Below are 17608 nucleotides of genomic sequence, written 5' to 3'. Positions count from 1 at the left end.
AGCCAGCTTATAACTGAGGGCGTGCGTGAGCGTCTCTATAGACGAGTCCATCCAGATAATTCTCTGAGGGGATGTCAAATGTAGTCGTTTCCTTCAGACTCCACTGGACTAATCCCAGTGGAAAAAATAATGCCAGTGAAATTGAAATAATGTCCACACTGTGATTGATGACTAACCCATTCATGCATTTATATTGAAAAAAAAAAGATTCGACACTCTCGTTTGGGGAGGTGGGATGTCCTGATTTTAGCCACCAATCTCCGTCCATTTTCCCTCGGCTCTGGGTTTTTATTGCTTCTTAGCGAGTCTTCAAAGAGCCCATAGCCTATAATTAGGGGGCGGGACCCGAGTGCCTCAAAACACTTCCCCGCGTTAGAGCCCAACTTCTTCCAAACTGTCCCGGGACTCTGAGCTGCGCTGCTCCCACTCCCCTCAGCTTCCTAAGGATTTTGTTTCTCAGGGATGGCCGCATCTATTCTGGAGGTAGGGAATGTAATTGTAAGTAGCTTTTCATTTTTCTCCTTCTTCTTAATACAAACTTTTGATGGTGGAATATTTATAAGAAAGTCGTGCAGTTACTAAGGAAGAAACTTCCAGTAGTTTCAGGTCGTCTCATAGGTTATTATACATAGTGAGAGAGAAAAAAATAAGAGTGATAAAAGAGATTTAAATATACTAAAGGCTAAGCTGCTGAAAGTGCCTTGAAATATTTCTATTCACACCGAGCCTATATTTGCACAAATTTGGCGTTTCCTTAAGATGTGATTGCTCATTATCTGGGAACTGTCAGAGGTGCAAGACATGAAGATAACAGGTCCTGTAAGGGCAGCAGGCTAGTTCATCTTAAAGGATGTCACGACTTTTTATTACTTACAAAACAGAGGAAAATCTGCATGAAGAAGGGAGTTCAACCAGAGTGTGTTGTGAGAGAAAGTGAATGAACTGAGAGTGAGTCAGATTTATATCTAAAAGTTAGCAGAATATTTGATTTTTAACCACGAATATTAAAAGTTACATGCTGTAGTTACAGATGTGTCACAGCTGGTTTGATAGTTGACACCTCAGCGCACAGTTTAAACAGAAATACAGGAATATAAGCTGATGTTTTATTAGTTATATCCATGTGTAAACTGTGCATCCAGCAGAAAGTCTCTGAAATGTGGGAACCTAACATAAATCAAATTAAATTCTTGTGACATGTTTGAGTCAAATATATAATCTGATGTAATCAGTTCAGTTCAAAAATGGCACATTTTTTGCTTTGTAGATAATAAGATCACGACCGAGAACAATAGCTCGTTGCCATGATGGCAGTTAGATGACCTGGTACATATTTAAATCGTCTGTATGAGGAGAACTGTAAATTCAGGTGGATTTTTGTATTTTTCAAGCAAACATAAATGTTAAATTAATTTAAGCTGGTCGAAAGCAGTTTGGACAAAACTAAAAGTGAGGGAGTTCCTCCTTTGCTGAGCACAGCTGAAACTTTACAAACACAAACATCCACTGCTTAAAATTGCCGTGACCACTTAGAAAACAGAGAGAGGAGGAAAAGCCAGCGGTGGTTGTCACACATACGTTTTTTATTAGAGTTGACACTGACAGAAGCGGCAGCAGCAAGCAGCCATTTCCTGCAGAAAGTCTAATTTTCTCCCGTGTCTCCTCCTCCCCAGGAAGACGCACGCTATGGCTCCAGTCCTCTGGCTATGTTAACAGCTACCTGCAACAAGTTTGGCAGCACCAGCCCTGTCAGGGATTCAGCTACACCCGGTAAGACTGCCAGCACCTCTCCAGTAAAGAAGCCCTACAACATGACCTCTGACCTTCAGACAGCCAAGAACGGGCGGACCACAGACAGCAGTGGCCTGGCAGACTCCTACACTGGCTCCTTCACTTCAGCTGGAGGAGGAGGAGGTGGCGGGCTGCTTACACCCACTGGAAGTCCCCCTCCTTCAGCCGGAGGCTACACTACAGAATATAACCCTTTCTCTCACTCCTTCCAGACTTCGGTCTCACAGGACCCGTCTCTTTTAGTGTCCAAGGCCCATGCTACAGCCGATTGTCTCACCAGTGTGTATACTTCGCTGGATATGACACACCCCTATGGCTCGTGGTATAAGGCTGGTATCCACCCTGGCATAACTGCTGCTCCAGCTAATGCTACATCTTCCTGGTGGGATGTCCATCCCAACTCCAACTGGCTGTCAGCAACCCAGCCCCAAGCAGATGGAGGTCTGCAGGCCTCCCTGCAGCCTGTGGCACCACAGGCATCCCTTAGCCCACAGCTGCCCAGTTACAGCACCGATTTTACACCACTTAACCCAGCTCCTTACCCCTCCGTGGGACTGGGCTCCTCCTCACATCTCCTCCAACCTTCCCAGCACATGCTGCCCCAGGACATGTACAAGCCCAAACCTGTGCCAAGTGCAGGGCTAATTGAGAATCCCATGGGCCTAAAGCCTGCTAGGGGATCAGGGGGCTACAGCGGAGGGGCTACACCCACCCGGTCTTCATGCGACTGCCCCAACTGCCAGGAGCTGGAGAGGCTGGGAGCCTCTGCTGCATCCCTGAGGAAGAAACCAGTGCACAGCTGCCACATCCCGGGCTGTGGGAAAGTCTACGGCAAGGCCTCCCACCTGAAAGCCCACCTGCGCTGGCACACCGGCGAACGGCCCTTTGTTTGCAACTGGCTGTTCTGCGGGAAACGTTTCACCCGCTCTGATGAACTGGAGAGGCATGTGCGCACCCACACGCGGGAGAAGAAGTTCACCTGTCTACTGTGCAACAAGCGTTTCACACGCAGCGACCACCTCTCAAAGCATCAGAAGACCCACGCAGATTCTGCAATGCAGGGCAAAGCTGTAGCTGTGGAGGGAGACGCAGATTCTCGGAGCGAAGAGACCACAGAGCTCAACTCCAGCGCTGTACCTACCAATCCTGTCGCTGACCAAATCACCAACGGAGATGAGAAGACTGGCACGCCTAACGGGGTGGAGAACAGCAGTGGATTGTTGGAGATCTGACTTGATGAAGTCTTGAAATTTTAGAGGTGTTTTCTTTTCTTCTTTTTGTTTTTTTTTTAAATAGGAAAAAAACTCACCTTACAAACACAAAACTGTATTTTATTTCAAGACATACAAAGGAGACAGTGTTTGAAAAGACTTGATATGATACAGGACTGATAAAGGTAGAAATCACTTCTGGACCACACACACACACAAGCATAAATATGACCAAGCCTGCAAACATATAGCGATCCTCAAATGTATGCAGACACACATGCACAAATATGAGTGACCGAGACATAAATGAACACAATATGCACATGTGAACAGGAATAACTATGAGCAAATGTGCAAACATCCATAATGCATGCATGCAGGGGGATACACAAAAGTACGTCTGCTCGGAAACACATACAAGTAAACATGCTCGTGCACAAATTTTGTAGCCTACACACATTTTCTGCCTTTCAAATGAGACAAACCACTGGGGAAATTTAATCTGCAAAAGCAGAAGGAAAAGAGCTCTGAAGCCGCAAAAGGAAAGTAGTTTTAAAACGAGACTTATGGTCAGGATGATGGAGTCGATGAAGCATTGCATGCCTAGAGAAAAATCTGATTTACAGCTGTACTTTGATACTTATTCATTATTCTTGAAACAATCAATGGACAATCTACACTTACAGCTTTTTGTTGCCAAAGACACTCTGTTGTACAAGGTATTGCATTTCACCTTTGTTTGCTGTTTGCTTCTTACCATGTCTAATTTAATTTCATATTTACTTTAATAATCTAATTTATGTCTTAAATTATACACATGAAAGATTATCTTGCACCTGCAGGAAATACCTGAAGAAAAAAAAGAATGCAAGATGGTTGAAGCCGGCCAAAAAGAAAATGAAATACATTAAATTAAGACTGTTTTTTCTTATTTATTAGCTATAAGGAAGAGTTTGGGGGTTGTTTTAAAAGTTTTATTTATAAACCTTGAAGTTAAATGTGCGTGTAAACTAATTCTTATATAATCTTTTAATTGTGAAGTCTTCCATACCTGGCAAAATAATGATCAATAAGGGCTTTCTTCCTTGTTTGTGCATACTATATATTGACAACAGTATATAGATATGTATATAGGTGTGTTATTTTTTTATGCATTTTCTATGTTTTGTATAACTTTCCACAAGAAATGATGTCTAGAACGCTTTGGTTACAACAACAAAGAACGTAAAGTAAAAGCTTAATTTTTTTTGGTTATTAATTTTGTTATTTAGGCAGAACTGAAGTCCTGGTGTTTGCTGACTTGTTGTGAAATGAGTGTAAAAGATACTGTAAATAGCGATGAAGCATGGTACACATGTTGTAAGGTTTATGGTGTGGAATAATGACAATTTTGGTGCTTTTAAGAGTAAAAAAAAATTTGAAAGAGAATTTTTTTGTGTTGTTCCTACACAAAATCCTTCAGAGAGGAAGCTTTAACATGAAGACGGAAATAATGAGAAGCAATTCTTCCATGAGCCTTCACTTTATCATTTTATCACACTTTATCCCCTTCTCTCGCCTCACTTCACATCATTCTTTTCATATCTTACTGTATTTCCACCTCAGCCTGGCTAACCAAATACTTTCATTATCTTTTGCAGCACAAACAAAGCTGTTCACTGAATTGGAGTCTTAACTCCACACAATGACCCCCTTTCAGAGATCCACTGTAGTTACACTCAAGACAATTACTCCACTCTCCAGCTCGAGAGGGGTAATTACTGAGAGCGATGCTCCAGGAGAGTCAGGAGAGAGAAGAAGAGGGGATTAGGACAGGGGAGCTGTGGTTGTATTGTTTATCCAGGGAGGCGGTCAAACAAAGAACCCCAATTAAGGAAGGATGCGGGACGAAAGACACGATGTGGAGATACAGACGCTGAGAAGAGGCCGAGCCGATCCCCCAAGCATCTTTTAAAACGCCTCTCTTTTTCTCTGCCACTTTTCCTGGGGTTTGAGGAAGAGTTAAAGTCCCAACAAGTGGCACTTGTTTGTCCTTCTCACCACTTTCTTGTCAGGTTACTCAGGCTTTTCCAGACTAATAAAAATACTTTAGGAGGGCGGATTTCCCGCTGTGTTTTAAAAGAGAGATAGCCTCAGGATAGACCAAATGAGGCCCCAGATATGTGCACCAGTAGCAGTGCCAGACAACAATGATTTAAGGAGCTAATCTTTATCATAATTAAGCATATTTCCAACAAGATATAGCAAGGCAGGCAAGCACACATGACAAATTTAGAGATATGGTCAAGTTTCATGGAAAATCTCAATTCGTAAACAATTACAATACATTAAACTAGAACAGGAAACAAAACACTGGCTTCATAAAAGTAAAGACTTTCATGACAGAAGTGAAGAGGAGACCTGCGCTGTTTGAACCCCCCTGAATCTACTGACTCTACTATTGTAACATTTACACTTCCCAGGCTGCATGGTTCCAATTTAGGGCTTCTAATGAGCTGTAGTTGAGGTCAATTTATATAAAACGTCCCGGGGCCGACTCTGTCATCAAGGGCCGACATGTTTATGGTGGTCTGAAGTGGGCACACGGTCGAGTCCACAACATAAAAGGCAAACATGGGGAATGAGGTATGGGTAGGGTGTGTCAGGCCAGCGAGAGAGGGTGGGGGGGTTAAGAAGACGGTCAGTGGCTTTTAAAACCTCTGCTACTACTGGTATTTTCTGCCTTTTTAAAATACACTGCCTTTGCAGTGGTGGTGGTATACTGTAGCCTTAACTTTATTTTTACTTCTTTTATTTAGAAAGCCAGGAAACATTAAGTGTTTCTTCAAGTAACAGCGTAAAAAGAAAATATACATGCAGTGACACATAGAGGCAAAAAGCAGAAGCTGGGACAATCTGTTCCATATGGTTTGCCCACAAGTGCCCATTTGCTCCATTTACAAAATCAAAAGCAGACTTAATAAGACTAAAAAGGTTATTCCAGAGGATCCTAGACACACCTGCTTAAGCCATCGTGCAACTAATTTCCGATCTAACAAAAACAAAGAAGCAATTTTAGAATATTTCCTCGCCCGGTGTTTTGTTAAGCGTTGACGACTCGATGAGTTACGCAAACTCAAGCTTAATGAATTACTCCGGGGAGGGGATCAGATTCCAGTTCATTAGAATGAAAGCCCTCATCGTGATGTGTTGAACAAAATGCTAATTAACCTCTTTTCCTGCTATTATCCGGTCCTAACTGATTAGTCACATAAAACAATGGGCTGTGTTCTGATATAGCCACAGGCACAAGTACCCCTACCTCTACCTGCCCGCATGTGCGGGCGGGGGTTTGTGAGAGGCAGGACAAAAGCGCAGGTGTCTGCAGGTGTGCCTGGGTCTCTGTGGCGAACAGTGGGCTGAAATGGGAAAGAATGTCAGCATGCCCAGAGGCTCAACAGCCAGGCCGCAAGTAACGACAAGATAAGGCTTTAGTGGCAAAGTGGAAAAGTAAAGTGACCTGAGTGAACCATAGCACGACCCGAAGAGCAAAAGAGGTCAGGCTAAACGAAACAAAGGTAAAGGAGAAAGACATTACAGGTAACAGAGGGCAAGAGGTAAAAAGGTCAAGCATGCTTTGCTGATGATTTGTTTTTATCTTTTTTAGCAATGCTTTACGTGGCTGAAGCGGAAACTGCACTATGAAAAAGTTCAAAGTACAAAAGATGTCTCTCAGTGATTAAGCATCTTTGTGGATTTTGCTTTATTTGCGCAGTAAATTCCACTCAATCCCAATCCTACTGCATTACTTCCTAAATCTCCTCGCTGTGCTACACTCACCGTAACACTGGCGATCGAGGTTTGGCCGACCTTGGTGTTAATGAATCAAGTATAAGCCGTGCGCCTCACACCATCAAACTTGTAATGCTTCTCTTATTTCCAATGCTAATCTTACAATATTAAAGCTTTTTTCCCCTAGTCTGTGAAGTTCCTTTAAAGTTTAAAAAGAAGTGCTCCCTCACTGCCCAACGCACCAAATGCACCACTAAATGAGGCCATTTTGTTTATAGGAACTGTGGGAGGGTTGTGGGTGACTCTGTGCCCCTTTAAAAAGATAATATGCTTCCCATTTAATGGCCTCCGGATGACAAATTGCTTCCAGGGGAAAATTAGGTTAAGAAAATTGCATGTGTGACACGTAAAGACATATCTGCTCAACTTAGGATGTTTGGCATCCATAAGTCAAATATGCGCAGTAATAGGTGCAGTTGATATTCTTTGAAGAAAAAAACACACACACACGTTTGCTCACAGGCTTTGAATGAGGTGCACACGTGGGCTGTTTGTCAATTATCACGTACGCCCAATCCTGACTGTCTTCGCGTGCAAATCACAGCTTTAACAGAATCTATCACGAGAACATATACAGCAAAGCACGGTTTACCCCATTTTTGCCATGATGGAAAGTTTCTTTCTTTCAAGACAAGCAGGCCTATATCTCTTGGAGCTGGTTGGAAAACCACTCAGAAAATTGATGGCCCATTATAACCTAATACCGTTACAAATATCTAGAGCACCATTAAAGTGTTCTTTCCTTTTGAAAATGCTTACTATCTTGACGGTATTCTGACTGACACAGAGCCCAAACCATCCTTGTTTACTTTTTTTAAGTCAAGCCACTAAATACTTCCTTGGAACATTTAAAGTGAAGGGATTTAAGAGAGACAGTGCAGAGAAGGGGTGGCGGAGGTGTAAAAACCCACAGCTCTCAGGAGAAAAGGTAGAGAAAACAGAGTCGGGGAGAACCGCCACTGAAAGAACAGCAGTAAGTGAGAAAAAGAACGGAGTCGAATAGTAAATGAATCTGGATGCGAATCAACAGAATGAGGAAACTGAAGAAGGAAAAAACAGTCAGGGAGGAAGGAGGGAGAAGAGAGAGAGACAGAGAGTCGAAACGCAGAAGGAGAACGGAGCGATTTGGGTTGGAAGTGGGAGCTGGGAGCCAGGGTTGGCAGGGTTTGGTGGAGGAGTGTGGTGGTTCAGAAGTCCTCCAGCGCGAGGCGCCAGTGTGTCCGGCGGGGGCCCTGACCATGAGCTGCCTCACCCCCCCAGAGCCACGGCCACAAACCCCCTCTCCCCCTTCACCACCACCACCACCGCCACCCATCCAACCCAAAACCCACTGGCAGGCAGCGCTTCACTGAAGCTGCTGCTGCTGCTGCATGTTTATTTAATATTCTGAAGAAATTGAAATATCTTTGCGGGTTAACACACATACATACACAATTACATATCACTCACTCACACATACGTACAAGCGCGCATACATTCACACACATTACCACCACAATATATAAATAAATAAAGTCGAGTAATAACGTTCTCTTGATCTGTGGCCAAGAGCGGAGTCGGAGAAAATCTTTTTCAAATGGTGTTTTCAGAAGCGCAGAGGGAGGGGCGTGAATGTCTGACGCTGCGTGTTGCCTGAGCATGTCAGTCTCAGTCTGGTTCCATCAGAGAAAGAGAGAACATTCACAGCAAAAGATACTCCCAGTGTGACAGAAACACAGAAATTTAACCAAATGTGTGACTGTGCTGATATATTCAAATGACAGCTAGTGGATCGTGTAGATTCAGTGAAAAAGAAAAAAGAAATCACAGGTTGGGCAATTTAGCCACAGAGTGTGTGGTCCGTGAATGGGAGCATGTATATGAGGTGTTTGAGAAGTGTTAAATGAACAAATGTGCATGCCAGCTTTTTTTTTCTGTGTGCGTGAGTGAATGTATATGCACGCACGCACATCCATAATGAGTGTGCGATCATTACAAAGCAATTCCTTCAGACAGAAATCCCTTAAACAGCCTTGGTTTTGGTCTTCATGCTATCCCCCTTCTGTCTCCTCTCTCCTCAACAGCCACCAACCACTGCTGCTGCCAAAAATAACACAGGAGCGCCACTCGAACCCGCGCCTCACCACAGCGTAGCCTGGCCGCAAGAGAAGGATCAAAACACACACAAAAAAGGAAACATATCATATTGTGGAAGGAGGGAAAAAGAGCAGCTCGAGGCTTCAAGATATCTACTGATGATTTTGGCAAGCAAAGAACCACACATACTAATGCACCAGGCCAAGGCAGGGAAAAGGAAAGTGTGTTTGTGGATGTGCGCATACAATTTGGATGAAGTATACTGTAACTGCTAAGAGATGGCATTCATCGCTGATCTCATTCAGTCAAAGATTTAACCACAAGCTCAATAAAAACGCTTACATTATCACATTATAGGTCAATAAATTGGAGCCTTCAGCTGATAAATAAAGTCTCGGAGAATAAGACAAATTAACGCTGAAAGTATGAGTAATGAGGAGGAGGGGTGCACTCCGGTCACAGATACTCAGGTCAGTGATAAATCACGCTGCTCGGATTGTAGGTTTAGGAGTTCAAATGGGAGGCAGCTCTACTCATTGTCATGGCCAGTTCACTTTGTGTTGCGTTTGGCAAAGCGGGCTTATCCACACTGACACGCTGATGCCAGTGGACGAAGTTTTCAGAGCTCCGGTTCGACAGTGGCCAGCAGGGCTTTGCAAGCGCACCATCATGGGATTAATTGTTGATCCCCGGAATTAAAGATAATTCATGGAAAGGTGGAAAATGCTAATAAAATGAAACATTTTACGAAAGCGCTGCTACATAATTTGGAAAGGAGACTCTGACGTTGTGGGTTCAGATGATTTCTGGGGTCTGCACGGTTGCTTTGGCTATTTATGAAGACACATCTTTCCAAACCAAGCAGGGAAAAAGATCCCAAATTAAAAGAGCTGCCTGACTGTAATATCATTGTAAAAACATTTACTTGGGTAAATTATTTTTCATTGTAATTGTTTAAAATAAATTAAAAGTGCTGAAAATGTTTATTTTGAAAGTTTATAACCTTTTTATTCCATGTAGAGGTTTAACTCTGGATGTTTTCAGAATAAACACTTTGGGGCATATCTGATTTCGAAACCTTATTTTCAGCTTTAGGGTGGTCAGTCCACTACACGAAAGGAATTTCTCGTGTTGCCACGTTGGTCTGTAGTGGATATGACAGGTGCTGGACATCCCAGGGACCCGACAGGGAGGGCTGTCAGCAGGGGAAATCTATAGCTAACTGTCGCCCTCTTCTGGTTACATTTAGGAACACCACACCATTCCCAGTAAAACTTATCAAAATCTGTAGCCTATAATTGGGCACATACACAGTGTAGCTACCTCATGCAAAACATATACAACTGTAGAAATTACTGTAAAAAAATAAACTGTAAGGCCATTTTTTTTATTTACAGGCTAAACAAATAACTTAAAAGTTAAGTAACAAATGTAAGTCAACGTGATGCAGGACTTCTCTATTTTCTTATCAATCTGTTTTTAAATCCTCAGTGGCCTGAGGTGGAAGATTGGCTACCGTGAAAGCGATCATTTACCAAAAAATGTGGACCATGTTCACGGTTTGGAGATGATGGCTCTCACAAAAGACAGCAGGCAGAGCTGAAGATGCTGAGATTTGAGCTGGAGATGAAGCTGCCAAGCTGGGGGAAAGATGAAGACCACTGAGAAGATCCATAGATGCAGCGAAAAAGGACATGTAGTAGGGTGGTGTGACAGAAGACGATGCTACAGCAGATGGTGTGTTTAGCGCCCCCTACAGGGAACAGCCGAAAGAAGAATGTCTGAATCTTTTACCTCTCTAATGTGCATAAATACTTGGATTGACGCCTGTTGTTTACTTCTGTCTGTACCATCCATAGAAAGACATGTTTCGTGAAATCTCAACGTTAAATGTGCCAAAACAGATGTTTCGCAGTGAGCCGATGACGTCATATCATCGCGCCAGAGGACTCCGCTATTGTAGTCTGTCGGGGCGGCAGTGACGGGGGGGCTTTGCTTTATGCCGTCGCCTCATCATCTGTAAGGGGGAACAATAAACAGCGTCTGATGAAAGCAAGTGTCTGTTTTGGTGGGGGGGATCTGCCATCCGAAACCGACCGGCTCTGTCTGCGTGAAATAGGGAATGAACGACGAGACAGCATCGGACAGCTGGAAGAGAAACTCCGGGTGCTCCAGGTAAAGCTAAGCTAACAGCTCCCCCGGTCAGACCACCACACTCCTCCTCCAGTAACAAACAAGACGAGAAGGCTGGCTTTTAGTAGGGTTTCAGAAACAGAGCTGTAAACACGAGCTGCTAGCATTTTTTTTCCTGACAGCTGCATGTTGCAAAACTGTGACGCCAGAATGACGGCATCGGGGCTGCTGGAGACTTTGGTGACATTCGTGGTGTTTTACTCAGTTTCCACACTGTGTTCAGACTCTCCGATAATAAAGTGGCTACACTCACACTGAAAACTTTTGTAAGCTTCCCCTTTCCCATAGAAAGTGACTATTAATGAATAATTAGATCAGCGATGGCTGTATTGATCTACAGCACGTGCATTAAACAGGAAATCTCCACTAAAAGGTTTTTTTGTTTGTTTTTTTGGTCTAAGTCTATCCATGTTTGAGGACCTGAGCTCCATAGAGCTTATCTAGTTGTAACACTGAATTATTCATTATTAAAGCACATTACTGTGGACAGCTTGCACTTGAAGGCTTGAGAAAGAAATGTCTGTGTAGGTTCTCAGTCGTCCAGGTCATCGTAATCTAAGGACCTTGGAAAGAAAAGGGACTGGACTTCTTTGAGTTTCTTGAAGATGTTTTACCTCTCATCTGAGAAGCTACGTCAGTTCTAAGACCAAATGCTGGAAAGTCCTAGATTGTAAGCAACTGTTGATCATGTGCCTCATCACATGGGCCAAGATGTGAAACAGGGTGTTGGTCATTATCAGCAGAGGTTTCGGGTGAACCCACTGTGAGACATTGCTTCACCCTATCATGTGAGTTACATGGGAAGAGATCGCAAAACTACACTATAGGTGGCAGAGAGTTCAAAAATGGTGCTTCAAATAGATGGCTTCTTTCACTCCTCTTTCAAACTGTCTTCTTTGTCCAAAATGTGAATATTGACATCCTTGAAAGAGTGACCTTTGACCTTTAGATGCAGAGTACAGCTGAGTCTTGTCTTGTCGAGGTGGCTCTTCTGTGTTGTGCCGTGCATTTATGAAGTGGCTGTTTGGTTTCTCCAGTGAGAATGAAGCACAACTTTGCACAGATGTTTTATGATCATTTTTGCAGCCATATATTTTTATACAGATCAGACTTTGAAATCATTGCATTTTTCTTCTTTTTACTTCATTTTTTTATTCTACTCTTCTGTCAACATTATTTGATATTTCTGTCAAGTTTCAGGGGAATTAAAATCTCCTTTAATTGGTGAATATAAGCATAGATATATGTAACTGTAATTGTTTCTGTAACTCTAATTTGAAGACAGAGAATTCAAAATATATAGAAAAAGTATCAAAAATATAGTTCCCCGTAATATTTAGTGAGATTTTTACTCTCCTAATAGTTTTTGTTTTAATTTTTTAATGGAATAAAAAACTAGAGTGATTAAAAAATAAAATAAATATAGATATAAAAATGAAAATAAAAATAAATAAGAAATAACAAAGTAAAACTATGAAGTTACACACAGTATATTAAACCCTATATACAATTATTTTTCTTGTTTGCATGAAAAGGTGTTTCTGGAGAGTCTGTCTCATGCGAGGTTTTTCTCTTATGTAGTATTGAGCAAATGCTGGCTGTGAATCCCGGAAAGACGCCCATCAGTCTGCTGCAGGAGTATGGAACGCGGATAGGCAAGACCCCAGTGTATGACCTGCTGAAGGCCGAGGGACAGGCCCACCAGCCCAACTTCACGTTCCGCGTCTCCGTTGGAGAGATCAGCTGCACCGGCCAGGGGCCCAGCAAGAAGGCAGCCAAGCACAAAGCAGCTGAGGCTGCTCTGAAGATGCTAAAGGGAGGCCTCGGAGGTCCTGCTGGAGTTGGTATTGGAGTAGACGGGTTTATTGGGGTTGATGTGTCTACTGATGCAGATGGGTCAGTTTTTCTGTTTAATTTTTATTTATTTTCTTATAAAACAACCTCATTACAGTTAAAATTATTTAAAAATGTTTATCCATACAGCTTAGTCTGCTTTAAACATCTAATAAGCAGGCCAGCCTGAATGTTATGAAGAGCATTTCAACACTTAACAAGAGTAAGATAGAGCGTTGTGTGGTTTCATTGTTTCCTTTTTTGTTTTTTCTCAACCTCTGTGTAGTGCCCAGTCAGAGATGAAGACCACAGGCACTTCACAGCAGTCTGAATGCAACCCTGTAGGGGCTCTGCAGGTAAACGCAGACAGCTACCAAGGTTTCATTTTGCTCTCATTATTTCTGCGGCTTATAAATTTTCCAACTTTTGGTTTCTTTTTTTACTTTGTTCTGTCAGGAGCTGGTGGTGCAGAAAGGATGGCGTTTGCCAGAGTACACGGTCACTCAAGAGTCTGGTCCAGCACATCGCAAAGAGTTCACCATGACCTGCAGAGTGGAGAGATTTGTAGAAATCGGTACGTTGCTTTGTTTCAATCTCTCAGCCTGCGTGCGCGTGTGTATGTGTGTATGTGTGTACCATGCTTACATATCTTTGTGGGGACAAAATGCCTGACCCACGAGTTTCATTTTTGAGACTCAAAATGTGGTTTTAGTGTCAGGGTTACAGTTAGGGTTAGGCATTCAATTTTAATGGTTAAGGTAAGCTGCTAGGAAAAGCATTGTGTCAATTAGATGTCCCCACAAAGACATGAAAACACAATTTTGTGTGTGGGTGTGTGTGTGTTCACTAATGAAATATTATTGATAGAAAACAGCTTAATAAAACTGAGCAAAATCATATATCTTTTGTTACACCTTTCACACTGGTCAACTAAGTTGTGACGTTCCTTGACTTACTCTCTTAAAGCATGAAAACTTAAGAGATATCAAGCACATCCTTTGGTTTCTGATGCAATCTCCTCTTCCTCTCCAGGAAGTGGTACATCTAAGAAGCTAGCCAAGAGAAACGCAGCAGCTAAGATGTTGTCACGCATACATGATGTCCCCGTAGATATGAGGACCAGCAATGATCCTGATGCCGAAGATGATACATTTACTATGGTGGGAATCAAACGCTGTTACACTGACTGACAAATGTTTATTAAGCATCATTAGAGGAATTAGAGTTTAGTTCACTTCTACGTAGTAACAAACTATTTTTGTAAATTTCATTTTTCTGTATTTCCTGAAGCATTATTAATTTAGCATAATCTCTGATTCATATGCTCTGTTGTTACTCTTCTGTCTCATGGTTATTGCACGTAATGACATTGTCCATTAATTCCTGCATGCACAGAACATGGGCAGCAGAGCGGAGTCGGGTAAAAGTAAAGGCTTCAGCTGCACGTGGGATTCTCTGCGTAACTCTGCCGGTGAGAAGATCCTCCAACTCCGCAGCCACCCTCTGGGCATGCCCTCTGATTCCAACTTCTGCTCTTTGCTGAGTGAACTGTCTCTGGAGCAGCGCTTTGATGTCAGCTACCTGGACCTTGGTGAGTTCACAGACCGTACCTGTCACACTTCTCTCTTGCGTTCTTGCATTCTCGTTAAAAGGAGGATGGTATACAAAGCGTAAAGAGCCGCTGCTGATGCGCCTGCTGACAGGAAGAGCTGCATTTTTGTTAGTATCTGTTAAATATGGTAATTCAGTGGAGTTTTCACTGCGCTGCTTAAGATCTGTTAGGTTGTGAAAGCCTCTTACTGTTTCACATCTGGTTTGCACCATCTGCACGCACTTGCAGAGGATACAGGGTAGATTTTGATGTCATGCCCATAAAAAAAAGGCAAGCTGTGTTGTGGTCGTTATTACTGTCACCAGATATTGAGGAAGTAGCCTGCAGCTGCTTGTTATCTTGGTTTTATGTAGAACCATTTTTTTAATGTGGACAGTTTCAATTCGATTCAATTTTATTTATATAGCGCCAAATCACAAGGCGCTTAAAGCTCTTCACCGAAACAACAGTTTAACGTAGCAGATTTACATTAATGAATCGAATTATTGGCATTTGTTTGTTATCTCTGCTCGATTTATTTGTGTAATTAACACACATTTTCTTTCTTTTTTTTAGTATTAAAACCTGTCACGGTCATTATTTTATCTTCTGCAAACTATATGATCTATGTAATCGTGACAAAAGTGTTAGTTTTTCTTAAAGTACGCAGTAGATGAGGGTAGTTATTACTATATTCTTATATATGTTTTAGTTACAGTAGTTTTGATCATATTATTATTATGCCTGTATATGATAACGGTACATTGAATTAGATGTACAGTATTAATAACAATGTTAACTGTCAAATCTTTCATTCTGAAGTACACCACACATATGTTATGATATTATTTAAAAAGTAGCAGCAATCCTGTAAATATCAATTTTATAATAAAAATGAAACTCGTCATTTTGTATTTTGTTCCTTCTGTTCTCAGAGGAGCGCAGTCTCAGCGGCCTGTGTCAGTGTCTCGTGGAGCTCTCCACGCAGCCAATCACCGTGTGTCACGGCTTCGCCCCAAACATAGATGGTGCCCGAGCCAACGCAGCCCACAATGCACTGCAGTACCTCAAAATCATGGCAGGAGGGAAATGACGAGCGTGTCAGCCCCCCTCCCTCACAGACTTGAACTCACCACTACAAAATGCCATCATAAATTTCTACTTTGGATGACGGAGGCACTTTTGTGATGAACTCAAATAACATGAATTACCTCAAATTTAGAAATGAAGACTCTTTATGCCCCGAGATTTTTTAAAAGTCCTATTGATGATGCCAATGAAGATTTAGTTGCCCCCCCCCAAAAAAATCACTTGACATTTACAATATTTATCACTAATTATGTATTTTTACTTTTTTATATCACCCTAGTTGTTTTCATCTGAATTTATAAATGGTGCTATCGTGGTAAACTATACGTTGCAAATTACTTGAGATAAAATTCTGATGCCGTGAAATGACCAGGGCGTGAAAGGGGTCTGAAGAAAATGGAGTGGAGTCATCCGTTCACTGCTGCTTTGTTAAATCCCTGTTTTCATGCACGGACCTAAAAGAGCCCAGACTTGAAGAAAAATTAAGAAAAAGAGACTGCTGAGTTATTGTCATAGGACAATCATCTTGAAGATTAACCATTTTACACACAAGTGTTAAAAAATGTTGGTTTTAGTATGAAAATAGCCCCCCTGTCACATGCTAGTTCTTTGTTTGGGTCTGTTAGATTAGGTTTATATGATTTAATGTTTAATAAACACATTATTTGTGGCTACACCTTTTGTTGCCCTCTCTCTGAAACAGTCCACTTATATTATTGTGCGGCCTTTACAATAGACCCCCCCACCCCTCCCCCATATGTTCTAATTGGTCAGTTGAACTGACACAGTGGTATCTGAAATCCCAGTGTCTTGATAATGTTTTTAATGTTCTGGGCTTTTTAAGGTAACTTTGATGTTAAATCAGGGAGTTGAAAATGGTTTTATTTAATGAAATGTTTCACATTGCTGTTTCCATGGAAATAAAAGCATGTCACTGGGTCTTCAGAGGAGTAAAATAGTTTTACTGTAAGATTCAGCAAAGGCAGCTTCCCATTACTCATGATGTGTCAAACTAGCCTCCATGCTGGCTTTACATCAGTCCGTTACGCAGTGACATAAATTAGTCTATTATGTTTCAGAACGACTACTTTTGCCGTGTAAGCAAACCTTTTTTTTAACTTTCCAAACAAACAAAGCTAAGCAACCCCCAAAACACTGTTAGAGGCTCTTACATTTAAAACCCCCAAATTAAAGCTGACTGTCTGCTGCGCTGTGCTCTGAATGTTTGGCTATGTTTTCTAAAGAACATTAATATTTTGGAAACTCCGTTATGAATTGCCCTCACGTAGTTTCATGATGTGTCACAGTCTAATTTCTTTTCTTTCTCACACTTTACGTTAAGTTTGTAAATTCATTTCTGTTGCGATAAAGACACAGCTATGTGTTGGCAGAAAAAGGAAGCGGTACAGTGAGTTTTATAATAAATGTTTGTTCTTCTCAACATTAAACTCACTCTCGTGTGTTAAGCTTTCAATATCACACACCAGACAAAGCCATCATGTCATGTGGACTTCCAAAAGTATTAAAACAATCCCCTTGTTTTTCTGTTGATGTGACTGATAAGTTTCCACATAAAAGCCGATGACTCGCTTCCAGAGTATTCAGTGTAACTGCCTGTTGTGTCACTTCACCTTGCCTTACTGTAGCTGTTAGTTGGTAAAATGCTGTGAAGTCATTTAATAAAATTATTTTTTGCACTACTACAGAAAACGTCTGTCGCTCAATGCAGGATGGACACATTTGTGTAGTTTTATTCACACTGACACTGAGTTCAAGGTGCATGAAACTGATGGTGATGCTGACATTAAACTTGTGATGCTCCTCTGCTGTGATACAAAAACAATAAATGGAAGTAAAACGTTAGCTCCACAGGAATAATCTTTGAAATGCAGCCTTTCACCTGTATTATGACTAGATTGCCATTTAAATAAAAGATTTTCCACTGTCTACTTATTAAGAATACAATAATCTTTGTTAAATATGAGCACAATGG

The 17608-nt window shown here is 41.8% G+C and overlaps 2 protein-coding genes across 3 annotated transcripts; both read left to right on the top strand.

Annotated features, from left to right (window-relative positions):
- The first annotated feature begins 336 nt into the window (after window positions 1–336).
- sp7 (Sp7 transcription factor) lies at window positions 337–4430 on the top strand. 2 transcript variants are annotated; one of them, XM_082535015.1, is made up of 2 exons: window positions 337–483; window positions 1674–4430. In XM_082535015.1, the coding sequence occupies exons 1-2, from the start codon at window positions 463–465 to the stop codon at window positions 3021–3023; spliced, it is 1371 nt and encodes a 456-aa protein (XP_082391141.1). In that variant the 5' UTR covers window positions 337–462; the 3' UTR covers window positions 3024–4430. The 2 variants fall into 2 exon arrangements, with proteins under 2 accessions (XP_082391141.1, XP_082391140.1); XM_082535014.1 differs by having other exon boundaries at window positions 337–498.
- Window positions 4431–10842: 6412 nt separating this feature from the next.
- Window positions 10843–17562, top strand: tarbp2 (TAR (HIV) RNA binding protein 2). Its single transcript, XM_082534614.1, has 7 exons — window positions 10843–11084; window positions 12684–12998; window positions 13222–13291; window positions 13392–13509; window positions 13968–14095; window positions 14331–14526; window positions 15462–17562. Exons 1-7 carry the CDS (start codon window positions 11032–11034, stop codon window positions 15617–15619), a joined length of 1038 nt encoding a protein of 345 aa, XP_082390740.1. The 5' UTR covers window positions 10843–11031; the 3' UTR covers window positions 15620–17562.
- Window positions 17563–17608: the final 46 nt, after the last annotated feature.

Source organism: Aulonocara stuartgranti, assembly GCF_965226115.1.
Source record: "Aulonocara stuartgranti genome assembly, chromosome: 5".
Taxonomy (NCBI): domain Eukaryota; kingdom Metazoa; phylum Chordata; class Actinopteri; order Cichliformes; family Cichlidae; genus Aulonocara; species Aulonocara stuartgranti.
Note: the sequence above shows the minus strand (reverse complement) of the source record. Positions and strands in the feature narration are given on the sequence as shown.

What these genes read in the sequence shown, in the direction of transcription:
- tarbp2 (XM_082534614.1), top strand. Translation starts at nt 11,032, where the DNA reads ATGAACGACGAGACAGCATCGGACAGCTGGAAGAGAAACTCCGGGTGC. An exon ending in ACCCTGTAGGGGCTCTGCAG is followed by an intron (nt 13,292 to 13,391) that starts GTAAACGCAGAC and finishes TTGTTCTGTCAG; the next exon opens with GAGCTGGTGGTGCAGAAAGG. An exon ending in GGAGAGATTTGTAGAAATCG is followed by an intron (nt 13,510 to 13,967) that starts GTACGTTGCTTT and finishes CTTCCTCTCCAG; the next exon opens with GAAGTGGTACATCTAAGAAG.
- sp7 (XM_082535014.1), top strand. Translation starts at nt 463, where the DNA reads ATGGCCGCATCTATTCTGGAGGTAGGGAATGTAATT. An exon ending in TGGAGGTAGGGAATGTAATT is followed by an intron (nt 499 to 1,673) that starts GTAAGTAGCTTT and finishes CCTCCTCCCCAG; the next exon opens with GAAGACGCACGCTATGGCTC.